The sequence below is a fragment of the Harpia harpyja genome, chromosome 14 (assembly GCF_026419915.1).
Source record: "Harpia harpyja isolate bHarHar1 chromosome 14, bHarHar1 primary haplotype, whole genome shotgun sequence".
NCBI classification, from domain to species: Eukaryota; Metazoa; Chordata; class Aves; order Accipitriformes; family Accipitridae; genus Harpia; species Harpia harpyja.
Window position 1 is genome coordinate 26,175,059 of NC_068953.1, and position 22,608 is coordinate 26,197,666.

Here is a 22,608-nt window from a genome sequence, read left to right on the forward strand (position 1 = left end):
ACTAATAAAAGGAAAATGTTAAATTTCCTGTAACTAGAGTCATGAGAACCCTGACACAGTATAATCAGTTCTTTGGCCCTGCATTGTATTTGTACGGGGTGCTTGTTTACCCTGAAATAACAAGTTCTCTGGGGTAGAGAGCAATCACGCACTGTCACACTTCACAAATATGTTCTACGCTATAAAGAGTAAAGCCTCTATTAGTATAAAGGTACAAAGTTCAGCTACAGCAGTGTGTCTTTGATTTCTTGGTGTTATGGAACCTATTGCGTTCCACGTTGATCCTTGCCCTGGGCTTTGGAAACAGCTCCTTCAATATAGTAAGGAGAAAAAAAATTCCTGTGCCTTAAAGAAAGAAAAACTACTTTATGTAGAGACCTAACACTATAGAGGAAAACTACTGCCTTCCTCTCAGTTTGTGTTTAAATGAATGTAGCATTAACCAACACAGTATATACAAATGGTCACTATTTCAAGTATTTGAATAAATATTTGTCCTTTCTTGTCTCTCAAATTCCTTTTTATCCTCAAGCAAAACAACTTGTGGCTCATTTGCATATTTATGATCCTGTACAGTAGTAGCAGATGCATTAAATTTCATGACTCTCCAGAACAAACACATCTTGATTCAGATGGCACATACTTACTTTTTGTTGTAGCTCAGTGTTCATAGCCCTAACTAAAATGTTAGAACCAACATTTGGAGATAAATTTATAATACACTTACATGATCATTTTGTGGTTTTGCAGCATATCTTTTCAAAAGGATTTAGGTGCTTATTGTGGGCATAATTAGAAAATATGAACTTGTATAGATGAAGATTGAATGCAAATAAGGCAAAATGAAAAATTCATTGCAGAAGTAAAATAGCTTCAGTTTATTTAAACATAGCTATGTGTTAACAGATTTTTTTCCTAGTTTGCAAAAAAATGCAACCCCACTGAGGACTGTGGATATGCCAGATTTGAATTCCTGAACTTGTCTGCCATTTTCTTCTTATACAACAGTGACAACAATCTGTTTTCCTCAGTCTGTGATGGCCCTTACTTCTGTGATTGTCAAAAATAAAATGTTATTGAGTGCTATGTGAAAGAGGCAACATCTGGTGAATAAACAGGGGCTCTGAGGAAATCCGTTATGTTGCAAGTCATGAGCAACAGATAAAGGTCAGCAGGACAATTACTGCCCTCACTGTAATGATTCACTGGGGAAAAGCAAGAAGAGTAAAGTAGGTGACCTCCACCTCACAAGATGACTTCTGCATGTCACTACATGGTCTAGAGATGCACGCCAATATGGAAACAGGAGAACATAAGCAAGGAGCAAACAGTGAGAAGGAATGAAAAAAGGACAAGGTTGGAAGAAATACATGAAACATCATTGGGAGGAATACTAGTGACAAAGACAATGTGGTTATGAAAGCAGAAGATGAATGATTAATATAGGAAAATGCAGCAAAACCAGAGGAAAGAATAAGCAAGGGTAACAGTTGAAACAGATTAAAAAATTAAATTCCCAAACCAAAAACGAGGTCACCAGAAAATAGCTTCAGAAAAGTGACATTACGCATCAAATGTTTGGCAGCAAGAGGAACAAAATTTCCACTTTCTCATATACATTCTGTGTGTCAATACAAATACAGAAAAAACTACAACAAAACCCATAACATAAAACAGTCACACACTCCTGTAAGCTTGTGTGGGTGTGTCCTGGTTTCAGCTGGGATAAAGTTAATTGTCTTCCTAGTAGCTGGTATAGTGCTACATTTTGGGTTCAGTATGAGAAGTTAACACTGCCATTTTCAGTTGTTACTAAGTAATGTTTAGACTAAGTCAAGGATTCTTCAGCTTCTCATGCCCAGCCAGCAAGAAGGCTGGAGGGGCACAAGAAGTTGGGAGGGGACACAGTCAGGGCAGCTGACCCAAACTGGCCAAAGGGGTATTCCATGCCATGTGGCATCACATCTAGTATATAAACTGGGGGGAGTGGGGCTGGGGGGAATTGCCCCTCGCAAACTAACTGGGCATCAGTTGGCGGGTAGCGAGAAATTGCATTGTGCATCGCTGGTATATTCCAATCCTTTTATTATTACTATTGTCATTTGTTTATTGCTATTATTATCATTATTAGTTTCTTCTTTTCTGTTCTAGTCTCAACCCATGAGTTTTACTTTTTTTTTTCCAATTCTCTCCCCCATCCCACTGGGTGGGGGAGGGGGAGTGAGTGAGCAGCTGTGTGGTGCTTAGTTGCTGGCTGGGGTTAAATCACAATAGGGTGGGAACTAAGCAGCAAATAAAACATGAAGCCCAAAACCAAGAATGCAATAGTGTACTAACAGAGGGTAGAACCCCCAGCTCTATGTATACTTAGAGCTGAAAGTAAATGTGAGGACAGAAAGCAAGTTTGAAATTCATTTTTGTTTCTTCTGTTCTCTTCTACTTGCCAACTTCTTTTGCTATGTTGGCAAGTACTCTTGTTTCTTGAGTTGCACATTTACAGTCTTCATTAAGAGACTATACTGTGAATCATTACCAAGGAAAAGTATCCATTCTCCTCACCACAGCCTGGCTGCAGCCCAAGTGCTCCATATTGAGTGAAGTATTGAGTCAAGTGCAATAATAGTGGGATAAACTATTTGCTCTCTATGAAATGGATTCAGCACATCTCAACTCAGCAATGTTGCCTGGATATAAATGAAGATATTTTTGTTATTATGTTCTACTAAAAGAGATGGAAGTGACTTCATTTTCACAAGGGACTCAGATTTGACTTAGCCCTGGTGGATCAGAGGTGGTTCCTGGCTCCTGTGGGAGCCAGTAGTTGTACTCATTATTCTTAACAGTCAGTGATGACATAATTGAATACAATCTATTTGACAATTAATGAGGCTAAAGAAGGGTTAGCAAGATTTGGTGGATGAAGGAAAGAAAGTTTGTAAAGCTCCAGATTCACAGTTTGGAGCTATATACTCACTGAAAAAACAGCTTATTTTCCACTTTCCTGGCTCTGTTGCCATATGCTATGAGAACTCCTCATAATCTGTGATATTTCTTCAAAGTCTGATACAGGTATTAGTAAAGCCTACAGAACAAAATTCTATTTTTGCAGCGCCATGCAGTACCTAAGACCTCTTTTCCTCCTCATTCTGTATAGACATTCCTTACAGAACCTAAGGTGCATTCTACATAAAACTAGAAGAGAGCATGTATCTTCAGACAGTGAGCCAGATTCTAGTCATAGCAGTACCAATATAAACTGTACACAGGAACAGCTTCTCTGCATTCATACATTAGAGTAGAATTTGGTCACTGGCAACTGGAAACTAGGACAGCCTAAGACAGAATCTTATCAGGTGTCACCTACAAAATGTTGCTATCGGGTATATTTTCTGTATTTCATGTTTTACCAAACAAAATCTATTGTTTACTTTTGCATCTGGTAATGCCACAAATCATTTCAATTCTTTACTGATTACCAACTTAAAGAAGGCTGTTGCAACACAGGCAAAAGCCACTGTAAGCTGACTTGTCCTGCTTAATTTAACTAGGCAAGTAGGGGCATATGAAGTACTACACAAGAGGATCACTTGTGCACTTACATGTTCTGGAAGGGACTTCTCCTTCTATGTATACTACCACCAATGACATAGGAACAGAAACTGCCCTTTAAACTTTCTGGGGGGTAATCTCTAATTTTTCCAGGGACCCTCCATATCTACTTTAGTACTGTGGCAATCATTATCAGGCTAGTAGAACTCAAACTGTCTTCATTAGCTCTAGATATGTGTAAGTCACCAACATTTGCCTGTAAACAGACTGCTTAGCAAAGTGTTTATTGATATATTCTAATGCATCAGAATAATAACCTTCGAAACAACATTACTATTATATGTACAGATTTCTTGAACTGTTACAAAGGCTGTCCAGTGATACCTTGTTTTGTTCCCAATGGATATGTAGGAAGACACCCTCACGAATTAGAGAGTAGAACAACTATCAGAGAAAAAGAAAAACACTAAAATGCTACAAAAGTTTCTGTTGTCTATGCTAACTCTGCATCTATGCCTACACTTGCCAGCACAGTATTTTCACACTAGTCAAGCCTGTCCACTTACTATGCATAGCCTCAAATGTATTTAACACTTGGAAAGTAGATATGAATTTGAACATTTTGTATTTGGTCACAAAAAAGTCTAAAAAGAGATACTATTATCAAGAAACTTGACCTTACCTAAGTATTTAGCAGTCCTTGCTCTAACAATCTGTCATCGAAGGAGTGGCAAGGTCCAGCATCTTCCTAATGGACAGAGAGCCAAGTCAGGTAGCCAGGCTGGCAGGGCAGGAGTCACACCAGCCACAGCCCTGTCCCGCTGTTCCTAGGCAAGATATGCAGGGGGCTAGAGGTGACAGCCAGGGCATGCAGAGAGCCCAGGCAAAGCTGCAATAACTAGGCAGGTACAAGGTCAAGCCAAAAAATCAGTCCATGGGCCAACAAACCTTATAGCTAGATACAACCATAATAGAGCTCAAAGAGAAGCTGAGGGCCAGGCCAGAGCTTAAATGGAGTTCCTGCACTCCTGGGCAGAGGCGTGGGTGGAAGTCCCAGCTGAGTCTGGTCAAGGTCATTAAGGCATATTAGTGCACTCAGAACCCTAACAACATTTTGGAACCAATACTAACAGACTGCTTGCACATGGCTACAATCAGTTAGCAGATACCCAAGGAAAAAGATAGCAAAAAGTTCAGTTGACTTTTTCCTGGTTTTCATTGTACCACTGTATTGTTATATTTTCTTCACTTAATTTCACCAGCTCAAGATCAAGGCCTGATTAAGACACTTGAAAAAAGTCCACACATTTTTATTTTTGTTTGATTTATTCCAACTTTGTGGAATCTGCTAATACTGTCTAAATCTCCCATATCTACATTTTCCTGCAAAAGGACTATTTCTAGAAAAGCTTTTACTGTGCTTTAGTCTGGGATATGTACCTTTTCCCACAATTTTTCCTGATACCCTCCATATCTCTTAATCCTGAAACATTCCTGATATCTTTATACTTGAAACAGTAGGAAAAGATGGCACAGGCTTATCTCTGCAGCAATTCCTCAGCTACGCTTGTGGTCTAAGCAGTACAGACTACAGTCTTAATCAAAGAAAAAGTCAGAAAAAAATGTCAGAAAGAAAAGAATCAGTAACAGACTTCTGTTATGCTCTTAAGTTGCCACCTTCTGTTCTTGCATAGGGAGAGTAGGTGAAGAATACAAAGGATAAAACTAGCTCAGACTATTTTTGAACTATTTCTTTCAGCTGTTTTTGTTTGCACTATTACAAAGCCTTGGCAGGCAAGGAAAGTATTCTTAGAATAGCAGATTTCTTGCTTTGTTCTGCATCTGTTCCAAAACCATACAATTGTATTTGAACAGCTGGCCAGTAACATGCAACTATCAAACATGGCAATGACATACTATCACAGTGTTCTTCGTAGAGGACTGAGGTTTCAAAGCTGAAGTAAACATTCAAATGTACACATCTTGATCTTAGAGGTACATATTCAGATTTAAATAATACCTTTTATTTTTCTTGAATTGAGCTTTCTATTGGCAATGAAGAGCAGACAAGTAAGTACTCATTATATCAAAATAAGAAACTGGAACTGCTCTGCAGAAAAGAATTTCCTGGTGCTGTTTCTAGGACTAGAACCAGAGGAGCTCAGTCTGGCCATATGTCATTACCATGCTGCATGTAGTTTTAGAGTTTTGAAATTGTATTTTGTTTTTTATACAATAGTGTAAAGAAGTTCACAAAAAAAAAAAACAACACTTGATGAGCACCCATATCTCCTTCTATGTCCTCATCTACTTTGTAACTTTGTATCCAGGGGTATACATAACCCCGTTGTAAAATCTCCAGCTACAATCTTGGGGCCAACTATGTTGTTCTCCTATGTTACCTGCCTCCTGATCTATAAAGTGAAGCTTGAATTTATGCCTACGACCTTCATGAAAACTATCTTTACATTTAAAGAACTCTAAGAGGATGTCAAGGCTATTTTTCTGGGTAGGAAATAACATAGACCTAAGCTAAGCTCTTAAGTGAAGTTTCTGGTAACTGCTGCAACAAACACCATAATTAACAGTTCTACTGATGTTCAGAGATTTTTATGCTCATATGGAATGAGATCTGTACAGCATCTGCTCTCCAAAATGTAAGTGAAAAAGAAAAGGGGAAATTAATTAGCTACCGGAGAAAACTGACAACTATCCCAGTACGCATCACTACTAAAGAAGGGCTAAAGCAACTTTCTTATTGAACGATGATTTTTATAAAATGTAATTAGCGTAAGGCTTTGCAGACTGCTTCACACATCTGTTTTGATGCAGGTTCCCTTTCCCTCTCCGTTCTTCCATCTGCTCACGCAACATCAGCTTTCAACCGAAACACTGTAGCACTGGGACGGCTGACAGCCACCCCAGCCTAACCCAAAAGCTAAAAACGCCCACAAAGAAACAACGAAACAAAAAAAGAGCAGGGACTAGCTTACTTTCATCAGGTGAACAAATTGCAAAAAAAGCCAGACAGAACAGGCGGAGTACTGACATGGCAGCAGGCTGGAGTGTGCGCATCACTGCAGCTGTCACGCATCTTCCTAAATCTGGGATTTTTTTTTGTCACCCCGACCCCCCGCACGGGTTTGTAAAAACGCCGGGCTGCAGTAGGCTTCTCCTGACAGCTCCTTCCCCGCCCTCTCCGGGCAGCACCGTCGGGCCGCCCATGAAGCGCGGCAAGGCACATGTTAAAAAATAAAGCAAAAGAAGAAAGTATCTTTTCTACACGGAGCTGCCGGGGGAGCAGCCCTAGCCCTTTAAGCTGCCCACCCTCGCCGGCAAGGCCGCGGCGGCAGCTGGCGGCTATTTATACGCGGGCGGCGGCAAGCGCTGGGTGTCTTGCGCGGGGCGGTCCCGGTAGCAGCGGCGGGGCCCGGGCCCGGACCGGAGGCTCCCATGGACACGGTTTTCACCTCCACGCCGGCGAGCGGGAGCCGCTCCCTCAGCCGCTCCTCCGCCGACTCGCCGCTAAGCCCGATGCGGCTGAGCCGGCTGCAGGAGAAGGAGGAGCTGCGGGAGCTCAACGACCGCCTGGCCGCCTACATCGAGCGGGCGCGGGCGCTGGAGACCGACAAGTCGGCGCTGCAGCAGCGGCTGGCGGAGCAGGAGGCGGGTAGCCACCGGGAGCTGGACAGCCTGCGGCTCTGCTACGAGGCGGAGCTGGCCGACGCCCGCCGGGCGCTGGACAACATCGCCATGGAGCGGGCCAAGCTGCAGGTGGAGCTGGGCAATATCGGCGAGGAGCACCGGCAGCTGCACAGCAGGTCGGTGCGCCGGCCCTCCCGCCCCGCCTGCCTGGCCCCGAGCGGGCCTCCCTGCTGGGAGCCACCCTGCGGCCGCCTCCTCTTTGGGGCTGTTGCAGGGTGAGGGGAAGGGGCTGCTGCTCGCCGGCACCTGCGTGTTGGGAAGGGAGTGCTCGGTGCTGTAGGGTGGCTGGGTCACGGCAGCGGTGACACCCCAAAGGCACGGCCCTGTGGGGTTGGAGGGTCTTTGGTTAGGAGAAACCCTAATGTCTGTCCTGAAGATGCGCTGTAGGGACTCTGCTGGGAGTGCCTCCTGCTGTAGTGCTGCTGGGCCGCTTCAGCACCTCCCTGTGATGGGCATGGGGCTCCCCCAGAATTTGGGGTGTTGGGTAGCCTTATGGGGACAGTATTGTGAGAACGCATAGCTGCCTGGGTTTGGCACTACACCTGTGTTTATAAACACTCAAGAAGCTGCCATGCTGGAAAGCATCTAGAAAGTTACGGGGGTAGGGGAAGGAGTTTCTGTGTGGAGTCAGGTTGCATCTTTTGGGGGCTTTTTAGCTTGGACAGTGCCTTGAGGGGAATACACAGAGAAGGTAGTCCTGTAAGCAGCATAGCTTACCTGGTCTAGGCTGGTACTGCACAGAAATCGTCCTAGTGGCTTTTAGGTCTTGATTTACATGCTACTGGGATGAACTGCTTGCTGTTTCAGGTTTGACTTTCTTGCAAGCTGTGTATCCTGAGCATGGAATCATCTTCTTGTCTAGTCTTGCCAAGCCTGGAACAAAGGGGTTGCCCAATGTAAGTGCAATTAAATACTCTTGAAAGTGAGAAGAAGTGTCCAATGCCAACAATCTTCCTTTATGGATATATACAGAGTGCTAGCATTGCTCGTTGCTTTAATGTGCCACTGTACTGCTAAATCAATTACAGACTTACAATAATTTGGGTGTCCACAGGCCCCCTAAATCTTGTTATAAACTTGTGTCATAGCAACTTTAGGCACTAGCTTTTTCTTTTAACACTTGTATGGAGCAAATACTGCCCCCTCACAGGCTCAGTAGGACTTAAGTAGCTGTTCTGCTTGGGAATAAAACATGTTTTTACTCTAAGCTTCTGTTTTCAGCTGCTTAGTTCTTGGGCTTGTCTCATTCATGCTGGGTTTTGGCTCATAGATCTGTTTCATAAATCTAACCAGCCACTTGAGTGGACAGTAAGGAGAGGGGTCATGCCAGTTCTAAAACTCTGCTGCTGCTCTTTGTGTTTGTATAACTCTTGTGGCTTTGTTTATAAAGATTTAGGCTTGGCAGGTATGCAATCCTCTGGACTGATTTTTTTTTTCTTTTCTTTCAAGTAACTAGGTCTTAGAAGTGGTTAACTTTACAGCCCATGGGAAATAATACATAGTACATGCTGCTTTCTGAAAGGACTAGACTGAAGTACCAATATTAATGAGTGTTTTGTATCTGGGCTGCCTAACTGCAAATGTCTCAGATGACTTGGAACAAACTACTTTGAGGGTATCGTGCCCTTTATATGTATACCCTTTAAATAACCTGGAACTCTTATAGGATGGAATGTTACCAGATAATTTCCCAACAGCATTAACCATTGGCTCTTACTAATCGCTGGTAAAGAGACTTAAAGCTTCAGCAACAGTGAAGTGTGCTTGCATTTCAGCTTTTTTCATACTATTCACAGTGGTAATTGGAAGTAGGCCAAAGATGTTTGCGGAGGAGAAGTTGTGGATAAGCATATCAGTTGGTTGAATTCAGAGCCTGAGGAAGGTCAAAGCAACTACAGTAGCACAGCAAAGACAAGACCAGTTTCTTTCTGCACCAGTGAGTATAGATGTGCATTTTGTTACTGAACCCAACATATGTGGTGTAGCAAGCTGAAGCTGTAAGAATGAATTCTGCAAGTGCTGTTAATGTCCTCTTGTCCTGACAAACGAGTCTGTTTCAAACATACCTGAACTCTTTTGGTAAAAATATTTAAATTCTCCAGGTCAAGCATATGTGACACCCTGAATTACAAGGAATGTGACTGGCAGTGCCTCAAAGTTATTGCTTGTGATTGATAGTCAATAAGCTGTGCTTAGTTCTGGAATGGTTGGTATATAGAATGTTGTAGAGTACTGTAACTGTCACTGCTTGCTGCATAATAATGTGGTGTTCCGAACATAAGACTTGGTTTAAAAGGGTAGTAAATGATCTTGTCAAAGCCAGGCTTGTTTAATTGCTGTCCTTAAGGATGAAAAGACTCGCTTCAGGGTTCTCTGAAAATAATGTTTGTCAGGAAGGAATATAGGAAACCTGAACCTGGCTGTCGGAGGCCTGCATCAGGAAAGTGGACTGTTAAAACACAGATACTAATGGAATTTCAGTCTTGCACATGCTTTGATTGCAGAATGAAATTTACATTATTGTAGGATGAAACAGTCAATGTTACTGTTAAGTGGTGTTACTGATGTACTTGTTAACATCATAACTAATACTCACAGTAAGTGGTAGCAGAGATACCAAAAGGAAGGTGGCTAATTAATACCTAGAAAAGAAAGAAACCTGTAAATGCTAAAAAAACCTACAACACATTATCCTGTTTTTCATTGTTACCCCAGTAAAGCTACTTTTTTCCTAGAGTCTGAGTAAAGAAGAAATAACCTCTGCTAGCAAAACATTTGGGTTTGTGTCATGGTCATGAAATGTGGGGACACAAACAACAAATGTCTCTGAATAGCAGGGCTAGAAAAGGCCTTGAGCAAGAACCTGATGTAGCCACACGCCCCAGGCCTGTGTTGGAATCAACCATACCTGCATGCCTTCCAGCAGATGTTTGCATAACTCTTTTTTAAAATTCCAGATGATGGAGATTCCAGAATATCCCCCCAGGCAATGTGCTTCAGTGTTGAACTAGTTAGTTTCCTCTCCCTAACATCTAACCCAAATACTCCTCCCTGCAATTTAAGCCTGCAACTTCCTATCTTTTCCACAACAGACATGGAAAACAGATTCCCTTCCTCTACACAGCAGTCTTTCATGTAGGTAAAGACTGTTATGTCTCCTGTCACTTTTCTCTTCTCTAGACTAAACAACCCTTATTTTTTTTTCCAATCTTTCCTTGCACTCCAAGTTTTCTAGAGCTGATCACTCCTGCAGAATGACTTTGGGCTCTCTCCAACCGGTCTGCTCAGTTATCAACTGGAAAACTCATTGTATGAATTATCTCAACTTAGCCACTTGGCAGAACAGATTTTGCTAAAATAAATTGAACACTTTACTCTTTGCAATCTCAAATCTGAGTTTTGAGCAGGAAGTCAGACTCTGAATAGCTGTCGGGCAACTGCAAGGATTTTAGGAGTTAGAGCAGTCTGGGAAATGATCACCCCTTTCTCTGACAGGAATTCGCTGTGAGGCCAGCACTTCTCCACTGTGGTGCCAAGTAAAACTGGCAATTTAAGCAACTCTGTTGGCCACGCAGGTGGTACCTGAGGGCCCTGTACCTGGGTATTTGTGCAAGGAAATGGCCATCTTCTGAAGGCAAAGCTTCTCTCACCCTGTAACTCCACCACGGTATGAAGGAGGGAAGACTGTGTGACCCTTCCTGAGGGGGAAGAGTCCCCTGCAAGGGTGCTGGGAGGGAAGGGTGGTCGCTGCGGGGGCTTGCTGCCCTGTGGCAGGAGCTGAGGGGCTGTAGGGGGCAAAGCCCCAGCTGGGGATGGGCTGATGACAATACCTGGGCCGGCAGCCTCCTGGGGATGAAACTCCTCCTGTGCTGTGGGCAGGAACATCCTGGGGGGTGAGTTTGCAGAGGAGGAGGGATGACACCACCTGGTAGCCAGAGCTGCGCTTTGCCTCTGCCTGCAGAGGAGGGGGGTGTTTTGCCCCCATGTGTGACCAGCACCACCTGCCACCCTGCCTCAGGAAGGCAGGCCTCCAGCTGCTGGCACCCAGCCTGCCTGCCTCCAGCTGCTGCAGAGCCTCCCCCTGGGGTGCCGGCAGCCTCCATGGCTGCTCCCTCCTGGTGAGGGGGGTGTGGGGCTCAGAGCCCCGGGGGCCACAGCGGTGGTGTGGAGTGTTTTAATGGCCAGTAGGCACTTTGCCAGCGAGCCGGCGGTGGCCTCTGCTGCTGAAAGGAGGTGTCTGTGTGAGCAGCTTGTTCAGTGGTGGCAGGTCACCGTAGACTGGTGAACTTTGGCTTTGAGCGTGACTAGTCCTTCCCTGGGGAGACGGTGGCCTGTGCCATCCCTTCCCTCTCTGGTTGGTAATGGCATGGAAAATAGCTGGCTTCTGTGCAGGATTCGCACAAAACAAGCTGGAAAGTGGGTCAGAAGTCTTTCTGGTTAAACAAATGATGCTTGTCTGGGGGGCCTGTCTGGTTTGTTTTACAGCCTACCCTGTGCTCTTCCCACAAGTGTTAACTAACCTCTCTTCTGTTTCAGTTCTGCCACAGACCCCTGTGAAGATAAACACATTAAAAACAAACTTTCTCCCTCACCAGCTGTAAAACTTTCACTTGTAGGAATTCAAAAAAGGAAGCCGATTTAAACCTGGCACAGGCTCGTATCAGAGACCTTGATGCTCAGCTGAATGCAAAGGAAGCTGACTTAGCAAGAGCTTTGAATGAGAACCGAAGTCTGGGGGTCGGCCTTCATGAATTAAAGGATCAAGTAGTCACAGTAAGACTTGTTTCTGGAATTTAAACTTTGCTTTTGTTCCTGAAGCTTTTGCTTGTTTTTCCCCAACTAGTTACTGAGATTTAAAAGCAGGGAAAGACAATGGCAATGACAGGTGGACAAAAAGATTTCTGCAATCTTGTTGAAAGCAAATGCTACTGATAGTTGGTCTGTTAACACTTGCACCTGTTGTAGGTACCTTTAATTCTCTTCTATGACCACAGTATGGAATGTTTCTTGTTCTACGGACAAAGCAAGTTGAAATGTGTTGTACTGCTATAGCCCCTATAGTGTTCTCTAACATGTCAGCAAAGGGAGCATTTGATTAACCCTGCTTCACTATGCTTAAATCTAGGTAGAATAAATAAGAGAAATTCTAACTACTTTTTTTGTAGGCTCTTGTGCTACTAAGATTTGAAGAGCGTAGCTTTTCTATCTTCGTGCTTTAGCGTGATCACTGAATAAGCTAATTTCAAATCTTTGGGATGAAAACTTAAAAAAACCCCACCAAACAACTTGTATCATTAAAGCAACACACTCCAACACTGGAGATGTACAATAGTTTTTCAACATAGGCTGTATCTGAAGGATTTCACTTTGTTAAACATCAAACAAATGATACTGGAAGTTAGGGAGAAGTTTGGAATAGTCAGTGTTATGAAGGGGAGGAATGTGTATGGATGGTACAATTGATTCATCAGAAATCTACTCTGAGTTGTCAGACTGAGCTGGTGGGATTAAGGGCTGCTCTATGTCTGCCGTGTGGGAAGTCTGGACTACATAACAATTAAATAGGATTCTTTCTGTTGCTAATATGCTGGATCCCACTGAAATAAGTTGGTTACTCTCCTTAAGTTCTTCACTTAAGCAGTGTGTTTTGATTGCTGTAGGAATGAAGTTGAATGACCTGTAATAAGTTGACTGTCTTAGTTTGGAAAAATAACCTCTTAATTTTGATTATCCTGATGTCTGTCTTTTCTAGCTGAAGCTGTCACTGGAAGATACCAAAAAGCATCTCCACAGTGAAATGTTGAGGAGGGTGGACCTGGAAAATCATATGAAAACTTTGCAGGAACAAATGACATTCCAGAAGCGTCTTCACGAAGATGTAAGTTTTAGCTTATTAACAAGGATTTCTTTAGGTGTCTGTGATCCCTGGATGCACTTAAAAGCAATGTTAAGATGTGCTTTATCCTTAAAAAGGTAACTAGCTGAGTCAACCTATGACAGTCCACCAGCCAATAAAATCCACCGAACTAGGAAGTCTTCAAAAAAAGTACACAACCTCATGTTAACTGGCATAGTACCAACAGGTATCTGGAATATGACATAATTTTCTCATGCTGCACTTCTGAAGGTAACTACAATCCCAATATACTACTTTGTGTAACTGAAAGTGCATATATTACAGTTAAAGTTAAATGATTCCAGATGTTTGCTAGAAGCCTAAAATAATTGAAGATGTTAAATCTCCTTTAATAAGCAACTTATGTTCCCTACTTCCTTAACACTTATCAAAGGTGTCTGGTAACCTTTGTGTGAGAAGGCAGTACATAGAACTAAAAAACATGTGAATGTAAACCAACTTCCTTCTGACTGGAAGGATTCTCAAAGTGTGTGGTTTAAGCAATAGAGAATTCCAATTTCTCTAACCAACTGCTATTACTTTTTGAATAAAACAAGAATAGGTGAAGTAACAGTGCTTAAAGAAACCAAAGTGTATATGCATGTGTTCTAAGTAAAGAAAAGCAGAGAAATCCTTCCAGTTCAAAGAATTAGACAAACTACTGCATTTATTAGTTTAAGCAGTGTTGGCAGTGAGGTAGCAAAACAACCCAGTGCAGCTAGCAAGGTGGAAGTACCTGACCTAATGGATGAATATCTAAGATCTGAATGAAGATGAATTACTGTACACTCAATGATAAATCTGCTTCAATACTAAATTACTTGTTAAGCTGGTACAGTTAAGTCCAGTCTCAAATCAAACTGTATTGGCTTGCTTATTCTCTGAGAAATTTCTTCTCCTAGGAGCTCAAGGAGGCAAAAAGAGTCCACGAGAGCAGGATAGCAGAAATAGAATCTGGCCGTCGGAGAGAATTTGAGAGTAAGCTCTTGGATGCTCTGCAGGGGCTCAGAAAACAACAGGAAGAACAAATTAAAGGATACAAAGAGGAGCTGGAGCGAACATTCAGTGCAAAAGTGAGTCTGTAAAAATGCCAATAAAACAAAGCTTAAGCTGCACCTTGATATGGTTAAAGTGACACTAGTGTAAATAGCTGGCTGATAGAGCCCTTGCATTCAGTGCAGAGCTTCTTGGCATAAGTTGTTATGGAATTTCAAAGCAGTGTCAAATTTGACAATAGAACTTCTACAAACACTTGGTCCCAAACAAAACTGGTTCAAGCACAAATACCGTCCCTTTGGGGAGTGCGCAGGAATGGCTAATGTAATAGTTGATCATAATTCAGACTTCTGACAAATCTGAGAGCTTGTCTGACAAATTCAGGACCAAGGTGTGCTATTTTTTAAGCAATTTCAGTATTGAATAAAACTGGATCTGCTGATTATAGTTTTAATAAAATGCATGAAATAAGGTATTCTTACAGTTCTACAAGAGCACTTTTAAAGGTGTGAGTGCAAATGTCCCTTCCCAGTTGCTAGTACTGGATAAGGGGGAGAGGGTGGCTATGGAAGGAGCTTGACAGTGTCCTCCAGAACTGGTCTGTCACCTCTTTCCCAGCATTAGCCACATATGCAGGAAAAAGTAATACTTAAGCTTATACTCTTGATAGGTAACATCCCAGGGGTTTCTGGGCTGGTTGCAGTGTACAGTATTGGTATCTTAAGCCTCCTTTAATACTCAGAAGTAGCAGATCATGTGATTCTGCACTGTCAACAAGTACATGTGTTCATTTCTTCCTGGTGGTTCTGGCTTTCTCTATACTCCAATTTATATGCCAACTCAGTGAATTCCTTTGGATGCTTCTGTCCGGGTTTTTGCTGGAAATTGTGTGAGTGCCTCTTGTAGGAGCATGGCTCTACTCTATCCTTTCTTAGAACAGCTCAAGATTGAATTACTCTAGAAATAGCTTTGTGCTGCTTATAGTGATGCAGGAACTGTTTAGTAATAAACTCTGGGGGAAGAGCAATAGTTTGATAAACACATAATATCCTGTAGGTCCATGCTTTGACAAGCAGCTTCTAAACATTCTCCATTTATCTTCTGGAGAATGAATTTACTTAATATCTATACAAAGTCTTCATGCATCTGTACCTGAAATATCCTAATCCAGCAGTTTTCACTACCTGATTATTGCTGACTTTTTTTTCTGACATGAATGTCAAACTTGTGTAAACCTTCCTGAAAAGCAATGAAAAACTTTCTGACCTGGACTTTATTGGTATCTGCACACTTAAGTAAAACATAACTATTTCCAGATGTAACAGCTGGAAATCACTTGGGTTTCCGTCGTTATTTAAAATACATGGTCACAAGCAACTCATTACTAACAGTGACTTATCCATAGATGGAGAATGCCCAGCTATCTGCAGCAAGAAATAGTGACTTTGCCAATGCTGCTCGGGAGGAACTGATGGAAACAAAGCTGAGAGTTGATACTTTGACATCTCAAGTTAATCAATATCAAAGCCAGGTACTATCTTTATTTGTATAACCTTAGAATTATTTTAATTTAGATATCCAATTCAAAATATTGGCTTCTCCTCTCTAATCTTCAGTTATGGTTTAATTGATTTTTCCATCATCTTAATTTTAGAATGTTGCTTTGGAGAACAGAATAAAGGAGCTACAGGAGATGCTGGATTATGATCGTGATCTCTATCGAAGGCATATGGCTGAAAAAGAGAAAGAAATAGAACAAGCCCAGCAGCAGACACAAGCACAGTTGGAAGAATATGAGCATCTCTTAGATGTGAAACTGGCTCTAGATCTGGAAATAAGTAGCTACAGAAAGATGCTGGAGGGAGAGGAACAGAGGTAGGCTATGACAAAATCTTCATATGAGAACTTGCTTCATCGAAGATCTCTACGCTAACTAACCATATATTCTTCAGAATGTGGAGGAGGCAAGAAATAAATGTTATGTCATTAGTGCCATAATAGTTCCTGAAGCATAATCTTCTGTAGATGGTATTTATATCCCACATCTACCATATGATGTAGTAAGATCAAGTAACTTGATAAACCCAACTGATAGAAGTTCAAAGGTCCATTAGACATCCCTCAACTTTTTCAAAGCTTTATGCTACATCCTAGAGACATATCAAAGACAGTCCTCAAATTTCATGAATGAAACTGGGAAATTGTATCAACTCCCAACTATCCAGACACTGCCTGGTGAGAACAACATGAACTCTCAATACATGCTAAGAAGGGTCAAAGACTTAAACTACTTCCACTAAAGATTGCCTCTGTAGAGACTTTAAAGGAATACTTATTGCAGTTGGGAATCTTCTTTTCCTGACATAAGCTTCCTCTGAACTCTAGGGCTGGGGCTGTCTTCCAAACTTAACAAGCTACTTAGCTATTCTTGCCAGTAAAAATAAAATCTTATATTCAAGACTTCATGGAAAGCTTGAATATAAGAAGCTGTTAGGCTTGGCTATAGCAGGAGGATAGGAGTGAGAAGAAATAAGCACATCAGATAGTCAAGTGAATGTTATATGACTCCCTTCTAGGCTAAAGCTGTCACCCAGTCCATCTTCACCCAGCACTGCAACTCAAGCAACAAGTCAAGGGCGACGGTTCCTACATGGGAAGAAAAGGAAAATGAAAGAAGCTAAAGAGAGAGGCCATAGTGCTGGATTTAAGACTGTTCATCATGCTTCATCTTCTGGAAATGTATCTATTGAAGAAATTGATGCAGCTGGGAAATTTGTCAGGCTTAAAAACAACTCTGATGAGGTACATTCAAGTCTACATGGCCTCCCTTGCAAAGTATGACTGCTTGTGAACCAACTCGTAGCTTAGTGAGAGATGACAATAGGGAAGAATGAAGAGATGAGGGAAGAGTACTGCCCAAAAAAATGCAAAGTGGGGACTTCTCAGCTAACCTGGCTGCTGTCAAGACAAGACTAGAGACTTTTTTTTTGGGGGGGGGGGGGGTACTGCAGGTGTTTTTTTCATGGGGCTGTCTGGGAGGTGCTTTTGAGGGGAGGTGTACTGGCTTCTATGATGCAGAAATCTAACACCTTCAGTTGTTTCTCATCAGGTTCAGGCTAGCACCATCAGAAGTACTACTTATCCTCGATTAACTAAATAAGGTGCTTAGTAAACCGGTTAATGACAGCTTCTTATTACTTAAATTCTTAAAACAGCTGACAGTAATCCATACAGAGGGTTTATCTGACCAGCTACATAATTCTTTGACTAGTTTAGTCTGCAAATCCAGAATTATTTGAATTCTCAGAGCTTCAAAACTTGTGGCTGGTAGCTTAGCCACTTCAGCCTGAGATGCCTTAAACCTTCACAGGCTTCTATGTATGTGTTGTATACATGGCCCAAGTTGGTAGATGGGCATGACAAACTTCATTTATCAGAATCTCTCTGGTAAAGAGCATCATGATCCTCCTTCAACAGAAGGCAAGAATAGGTGTGCCTAAACTTGTGGGACTAAAATTCATTCTAAGGAAGAACAGGGAGAAATCATAGGGAGGCTTTAATGGAAATTTGAAGGCTTCCTCAAAATTGATCAGATTCTTGTATGCTACAGGAGTGGGACTAAAACTGACCCCTGAGTCTGGAAAGAACCTTGCACTTGTATGATATGGTATTGGTCTATAATGCTGAGAGAAATTTCTTGTCCCACAGGATCAACCACTACATGGATGGGTGTTAAGACGACATCTTGGAAGTGTGTCAGATGTAACATACAAATTTCCTTCGTTGTTCACTCTTCAGGCAGGCCAAGTAGTTACAGTATGTAGTGGTTTTGTAAAACTTACTCAGAGCTCTGTTCTTATGTTAGATGGCAATAGAGATTCATGTAATAAGGAAAACTAAATTGACACTGCAAGTGCCTGAAACACTAAAATCCTTATTTTATGTGGAGAGGGAGATGGGGAAAAATCCTTGCAGTGACTTGATCTTAAATGCCAATTAAATTTTCTTTAAAGCTAGATCTTGGACTGAACTTGGATCACCCCAGATTGGGACGTGCTGTTATTGTGAACAGAATCAACATATTCTAGTTTATTCTTAGGGTTCCCCATACTCCTGTGATTTGATAAAAGTTGTGCAAAGACTTATACTGTTGCTAAAAGCTTTACTCCGCTACAGTTCAGCAATGCTGAGCTCACCATTTATAGTACTAAGCTAAATTTTAACTCTAAAATCATACTCCAAGTACATTTAGATAGTGATCAAAGCCTAACTCTACAGTCTGTACTCCCAAACTCTGCATGAGCTTGCTCAAGAGATCTGTGAGTGACCCCAGGCTAGGGGCTATCTTGTATACACAAACTGCTGACAGGAATATGTCTGTAACTCTGGCTTGGCTCTGTAAATCAAATGGTATGCATGTCCAAGCAAGGCTACCTCTACATCAGGTAGAAGCTGTTAACAGCCTTTTCTATACTGCTTTACAGTCTTCTGTTTAAAAAAAAAAACAAAAAACAAAAAACAAACAAAAAAAAACACAACAAAAAACCCAAACACACCGCCCCCACCCCCCCCAAAAAAAAACATTACCACTGTTCTTGGTAGTCGTGGAAGAACTAACCTGCTAGGGATCACAGTAGTCCAGTTTGTGTTACCGGACATCTTTTGTATTGGAGTACTTAATAGTTACATATGTTAGACTGAATCCTTATCTAACTACAAATAAGATTCTTCAGAAGCTCACTCTGAATCTGTTGCAGATCTGGGGCGCAGCTGCTGGTGTAAGCCCAGGTCCTAGTGATCTGGTCTGGAAGTCTCAGATGTCTTGGGGAATTGGGGATAGTATTGGTGTTACACTCATCACAGATGATGGTGAGGTAAGTGAGATGGTAAATAGTTTCTACTGTCCTAATACTAAACTTGTTTGATGTGCTTAATTCTTGAGGGTTCTTGGTGGCAAGTCAGTTGTATTTTAGGAACTTGCAGAGAGGAAGATAATGCATGTACCCAGAGCAGAAGAAAGCAGTGAGCAAGATGATGATTATGAAGAAATAACTGGAAGTGAAATAGAGTTTCCATCTCGGGTAAGCTGCCTGAAGTTTAAATACATGCTATCAACAGTCTCGTTCAATTTCTTTTCATTACTGTATGAAAATACTTTCCCAAGTACTATCTGTATCCTATGACTCTTAACATTTTTCTTGATGTCAGACCAAAAGAAGAAGAAAAAAGAAATGTTGTTTGGTTTCATGATAGTGGTTCCTGTGAGCATCCTTAAGCAGGTGAGATGGTGAGAATCATGCCTGTCATCTCATAGAAAACTTGCTTCATTAATACTGCTGCAGTCTATTGTCCCATGTAGGATATAGCTTGCATGGCTTTGCATCAGAAGTGGAATTGATGTTCTGCTTATTCTCTGGTTGAACATGATCAAATAGTAGCATTAATTGTTTGGTCTCTTATTACTGACACACAGAAAAATACTGGCTTTAATGTCTGTTCCATCTAAACATGTGACTATGAATAAACTTAAAAGCTGTTAACCCAAGAACAGAATGCAAAAACTAGAAATATCTTATTTCTGTGGGATGAAGTGACTTACCTGACACTCCAAACAGTGTCCCTGACTTAAATTCACACTGAAGAAATCTAATATTTCCATTCAAAAAGTATTAAGAGGCTGAAATCAAAGTTCTTGGTGTATTGATTGTGTAAGTCCCTCTTAAATTGAGGCATGAGTTTTGAAGCACTTCTGTAACAGCTCATTCCAGGAACTACTTTTTCTTATTTTGCTGTGCAAAAAAAGTATCTTGGCTGTGCTTCAGTTACAAATACTACCTTCAGTACTTTCCAAGTGGAACTTCAGCACAGATGCAGGTCATGCTAATGGAATTAATGTAGTTAAATAGAATAAGAATGTTTTGTGTTCAATATACTTATAACCCTTTGCATTACTCACAACTTGCATGTTGAAATGCCCTGTGAAAGACACTCTAGCCCCTACAAATGGCCTTTGACTGACAATATTACAAGTCTGAACTGCTGCATATTAGATGCTCCTAGTGTACTTTGATATACTAGTAGTCAGGTATCTTTAATTGCTGAAGTAGTCTAAACCAGAACTAATACAAGGGCTTTAAAATAGTCATAACTGAACAATTACAGACTGTACTTGACTCGAGTTGGTTTGTTTCTTGACTTGAAATAGCACCAAGTCCCCTTTGTTAGTACAAACTCCAAGGCCCTAAGTGCAAGGGGATGCCTAGCTAAAAATTCATTCTCTCCCTCCTGCTGACACAGCGTGTTGAGCTACCACAGCTCTTCGTAAAACTGATCCTACACAGGTTACAAGGAGGACTTGCTACTTACTGCACCAGGTCTTAAAGCCACCACCGTTTCCTAGATATTTTCATAATATACCTGTCTGAAAACTTAAAAGTACCTTAGTACTGTCTTAAGAAAATGTACCTAGGAACAGGCAGTTACTGCCTGCTGCTTGGTTCTTTTCCTTGTCCCTGCTTTCAAACAAGAAAATCTGGGTAAATATCTATTACTATAATACCATCTGGCTTAAAGGATGTTTATCAAAGTCTCCTGACATGTGCATGTTCTTGTAATATTTTCAGTCTCTCACTGAAGAAGGCTGAGTGACACCCTGTTAAATAGGCTATTGAGAATGGTTCTATAATGCTATGCTGGCCTTTGGACTCTTAATGCACAGCATACACCAAAATGGTTAAAGTAACACCAGTGGAGCTTTATGCTTATGAAGAGACTTACTGATACAAGCTTCTCTTCATGTTCAGAGTAGGGCCTCTCCTCAAGGTGTGGGTTTTCTTTTAAGGCTCTTTATTTGAATTGACTAAAATATGGCTTGTTTGGCAATCAGTGATGGAAAGCGGAAGTAACTTTTTTCCTTACACCTCTAATCTGTTTTATTCAGCAACTTTACAATACAGTTGTGTGCCACTTATGGTAAGAATCAATTCTAATACTCCCACTCAAATGTTAATGTCATTCCTGTCTGCTGAATTTCTATCAAACTCTTGTCAGTAGTACCTATATGCTTCTGCTGCATTGGTAGTACTGAAATAATGGCAGCTTAGTACAACACAGTTAACTTCTTGCATGCAGTAAAATGATGTAAAGCAAGCATGCTGTGCTTTAAGGGAAGGCAGGGTTTCTGTGGGTTTTGCTTCTGCTTTTACCATCCTAACCAGGGTAGCATGAATCTGCATGCCAGTGAAGTTTTGATATTTCAGAAGTACTGGTAGCTTGATAGCCTTTCATTAAGAAAGGCATAGGCTTATGTATTGCATGGACTCAAACTCTTAAAAGCCTGTATTCTTTTTCCCTCCACCCTCAAACGATCTAGTATAGTTAAGGTACTGCCTCTCCTGAAAACCTGCTTTGCTTTATTAATATGTAACTAAATCTACAAAAACACTAAAACCCCCATATGCCTACCCAAGGTTTGAATAGGTAACCAGCAATAAAAGCTAAGTTTGTACACATGCTGATTAGCCTAATGTCTTCATGTCTTATTTCTGCAGCAAAATGAGGATCCTAGCTGTTATATCATGTAATGTGGACAAAGAGATGATAATCTGAAAAAACTTCTCAATACCAGGTGACATAGACTATATGTGTTTTGGTATCTTCTGCAATATCTGAAACTTGGAATTCACATCTCCTATTTGACCTCTTTGTAAGAAACACTGTCCATAACATGATGAAATTTCCTACCTTCTGATACTGGACCCTGTCCTTGGATTCACTGATAGAAAGAGCAGTAGAATATAAGCTCCATGTGAAGTTATTTTTACTTTAACACAAGGATCTGGTTTCCATGACCTGCTGAAACAGAGGAGAGTACACAGTTTACAAAGCTTCTAAACATATGCCCTAGAAGGATGCTAAATACTTGACAATGAGCATGAGGCTGCCTCGGCTTTCTCAATATTCCAATATGGTGTTTCTCCAAAGGTAATTTCTGTTTCAAGCCTGAGTGGGGAAACTACATGGGCCAGATCACACCCTAGCTTGCACCTTGAGGAAGTCTGAACTTGGCAGAAGTAAAACACTATCTTGAAGAGTGCTGAGTGTCTGAAATGTTTTCTGCTCGGATCCTGATGCTGTAATATATGAAACTGGTCTAGATCACTTGCTAGAGAGAGACATTTTAAAATTAAAAGCAAGTTGTAAAAATGTTCTTGTCTCTTATTAAATGTACTGTTTCTGTATTCTAGCACCTGGAAATCCACCAGTTTCAGTATTGTATATTCCTAGATATGCTATATCACAGCATAGCTGTGTCAGCCTTAACTTGGACAGATGTATCCCGTAAATGTGAAAAAGCATCTCATTCCAACAGAGAAGGTACTGTAACTAGCAATATTAGTACTGTGGTCCCAACAAGCCAGCTTTCTAGGGCTAGAAAAACATGCTGAAACAAAAATCAGAAC

At 41.4% G+C, this 22,608-nt stretch overlaps 1 protein-coding gene across 5 annotated transcripts; it reads left to right on the plus strand.

Annotated features, from left to right (window-relative positions):
- The first annotated feature begins 6,794 nt into the window (after nt 1–6,794).
- Nucleotides 6,795–22,352, plus strand: LOC128151219 (lamin-L(III)-like). 5 transcript variants are annotated; one of them, XR_008238304.1, is made up of 13 exons: nt 6,797–7,370; nt 11,871–12,027; nt 13,007–13,132; nt 14,053–14,223; nt 15,552–15,677; nt 15,801–16,021; nt 16,723–16,948; nt 17,855–17,962; nt 18,904–19,020; nt 19,120–19,227; nt 19,355–19,425; nt 21,087–21,118; nt 21,697–22,352. XR_008238304.1 is itself a non-coding variant. In XM_052808442.1 (12 exons), exons 1-12 carry the CDS (start codon nt 7,003–7,005, stop codon nt 21,752–21,754), a joined length of 1,818 nt encoding a protein of 605 aa, XP_052664402.1. In that variant the 5' UTR covers nt 6,795–7,002; the 3' UTR covers nt 21,755–22,352. The 5 variants fall into 5 exon arrangements, 4 of the variants coding, with proteins under 4 accessions (XP_052664402.1, XP_052664399.1, XP_052664398.1 ...); XM_052808442.1 differs by lacking the exon at nt 19,355–19,425 and having other exon boundaries at nt 6,795–7,370; XM_052808438.1 differs by lacking the exon at nt 21,087–21,118 and having other exon boundaries at nt 6,798–7,370.
- Nucleotides 22,353–22,608: the final 256 nt, after the last annotated feature.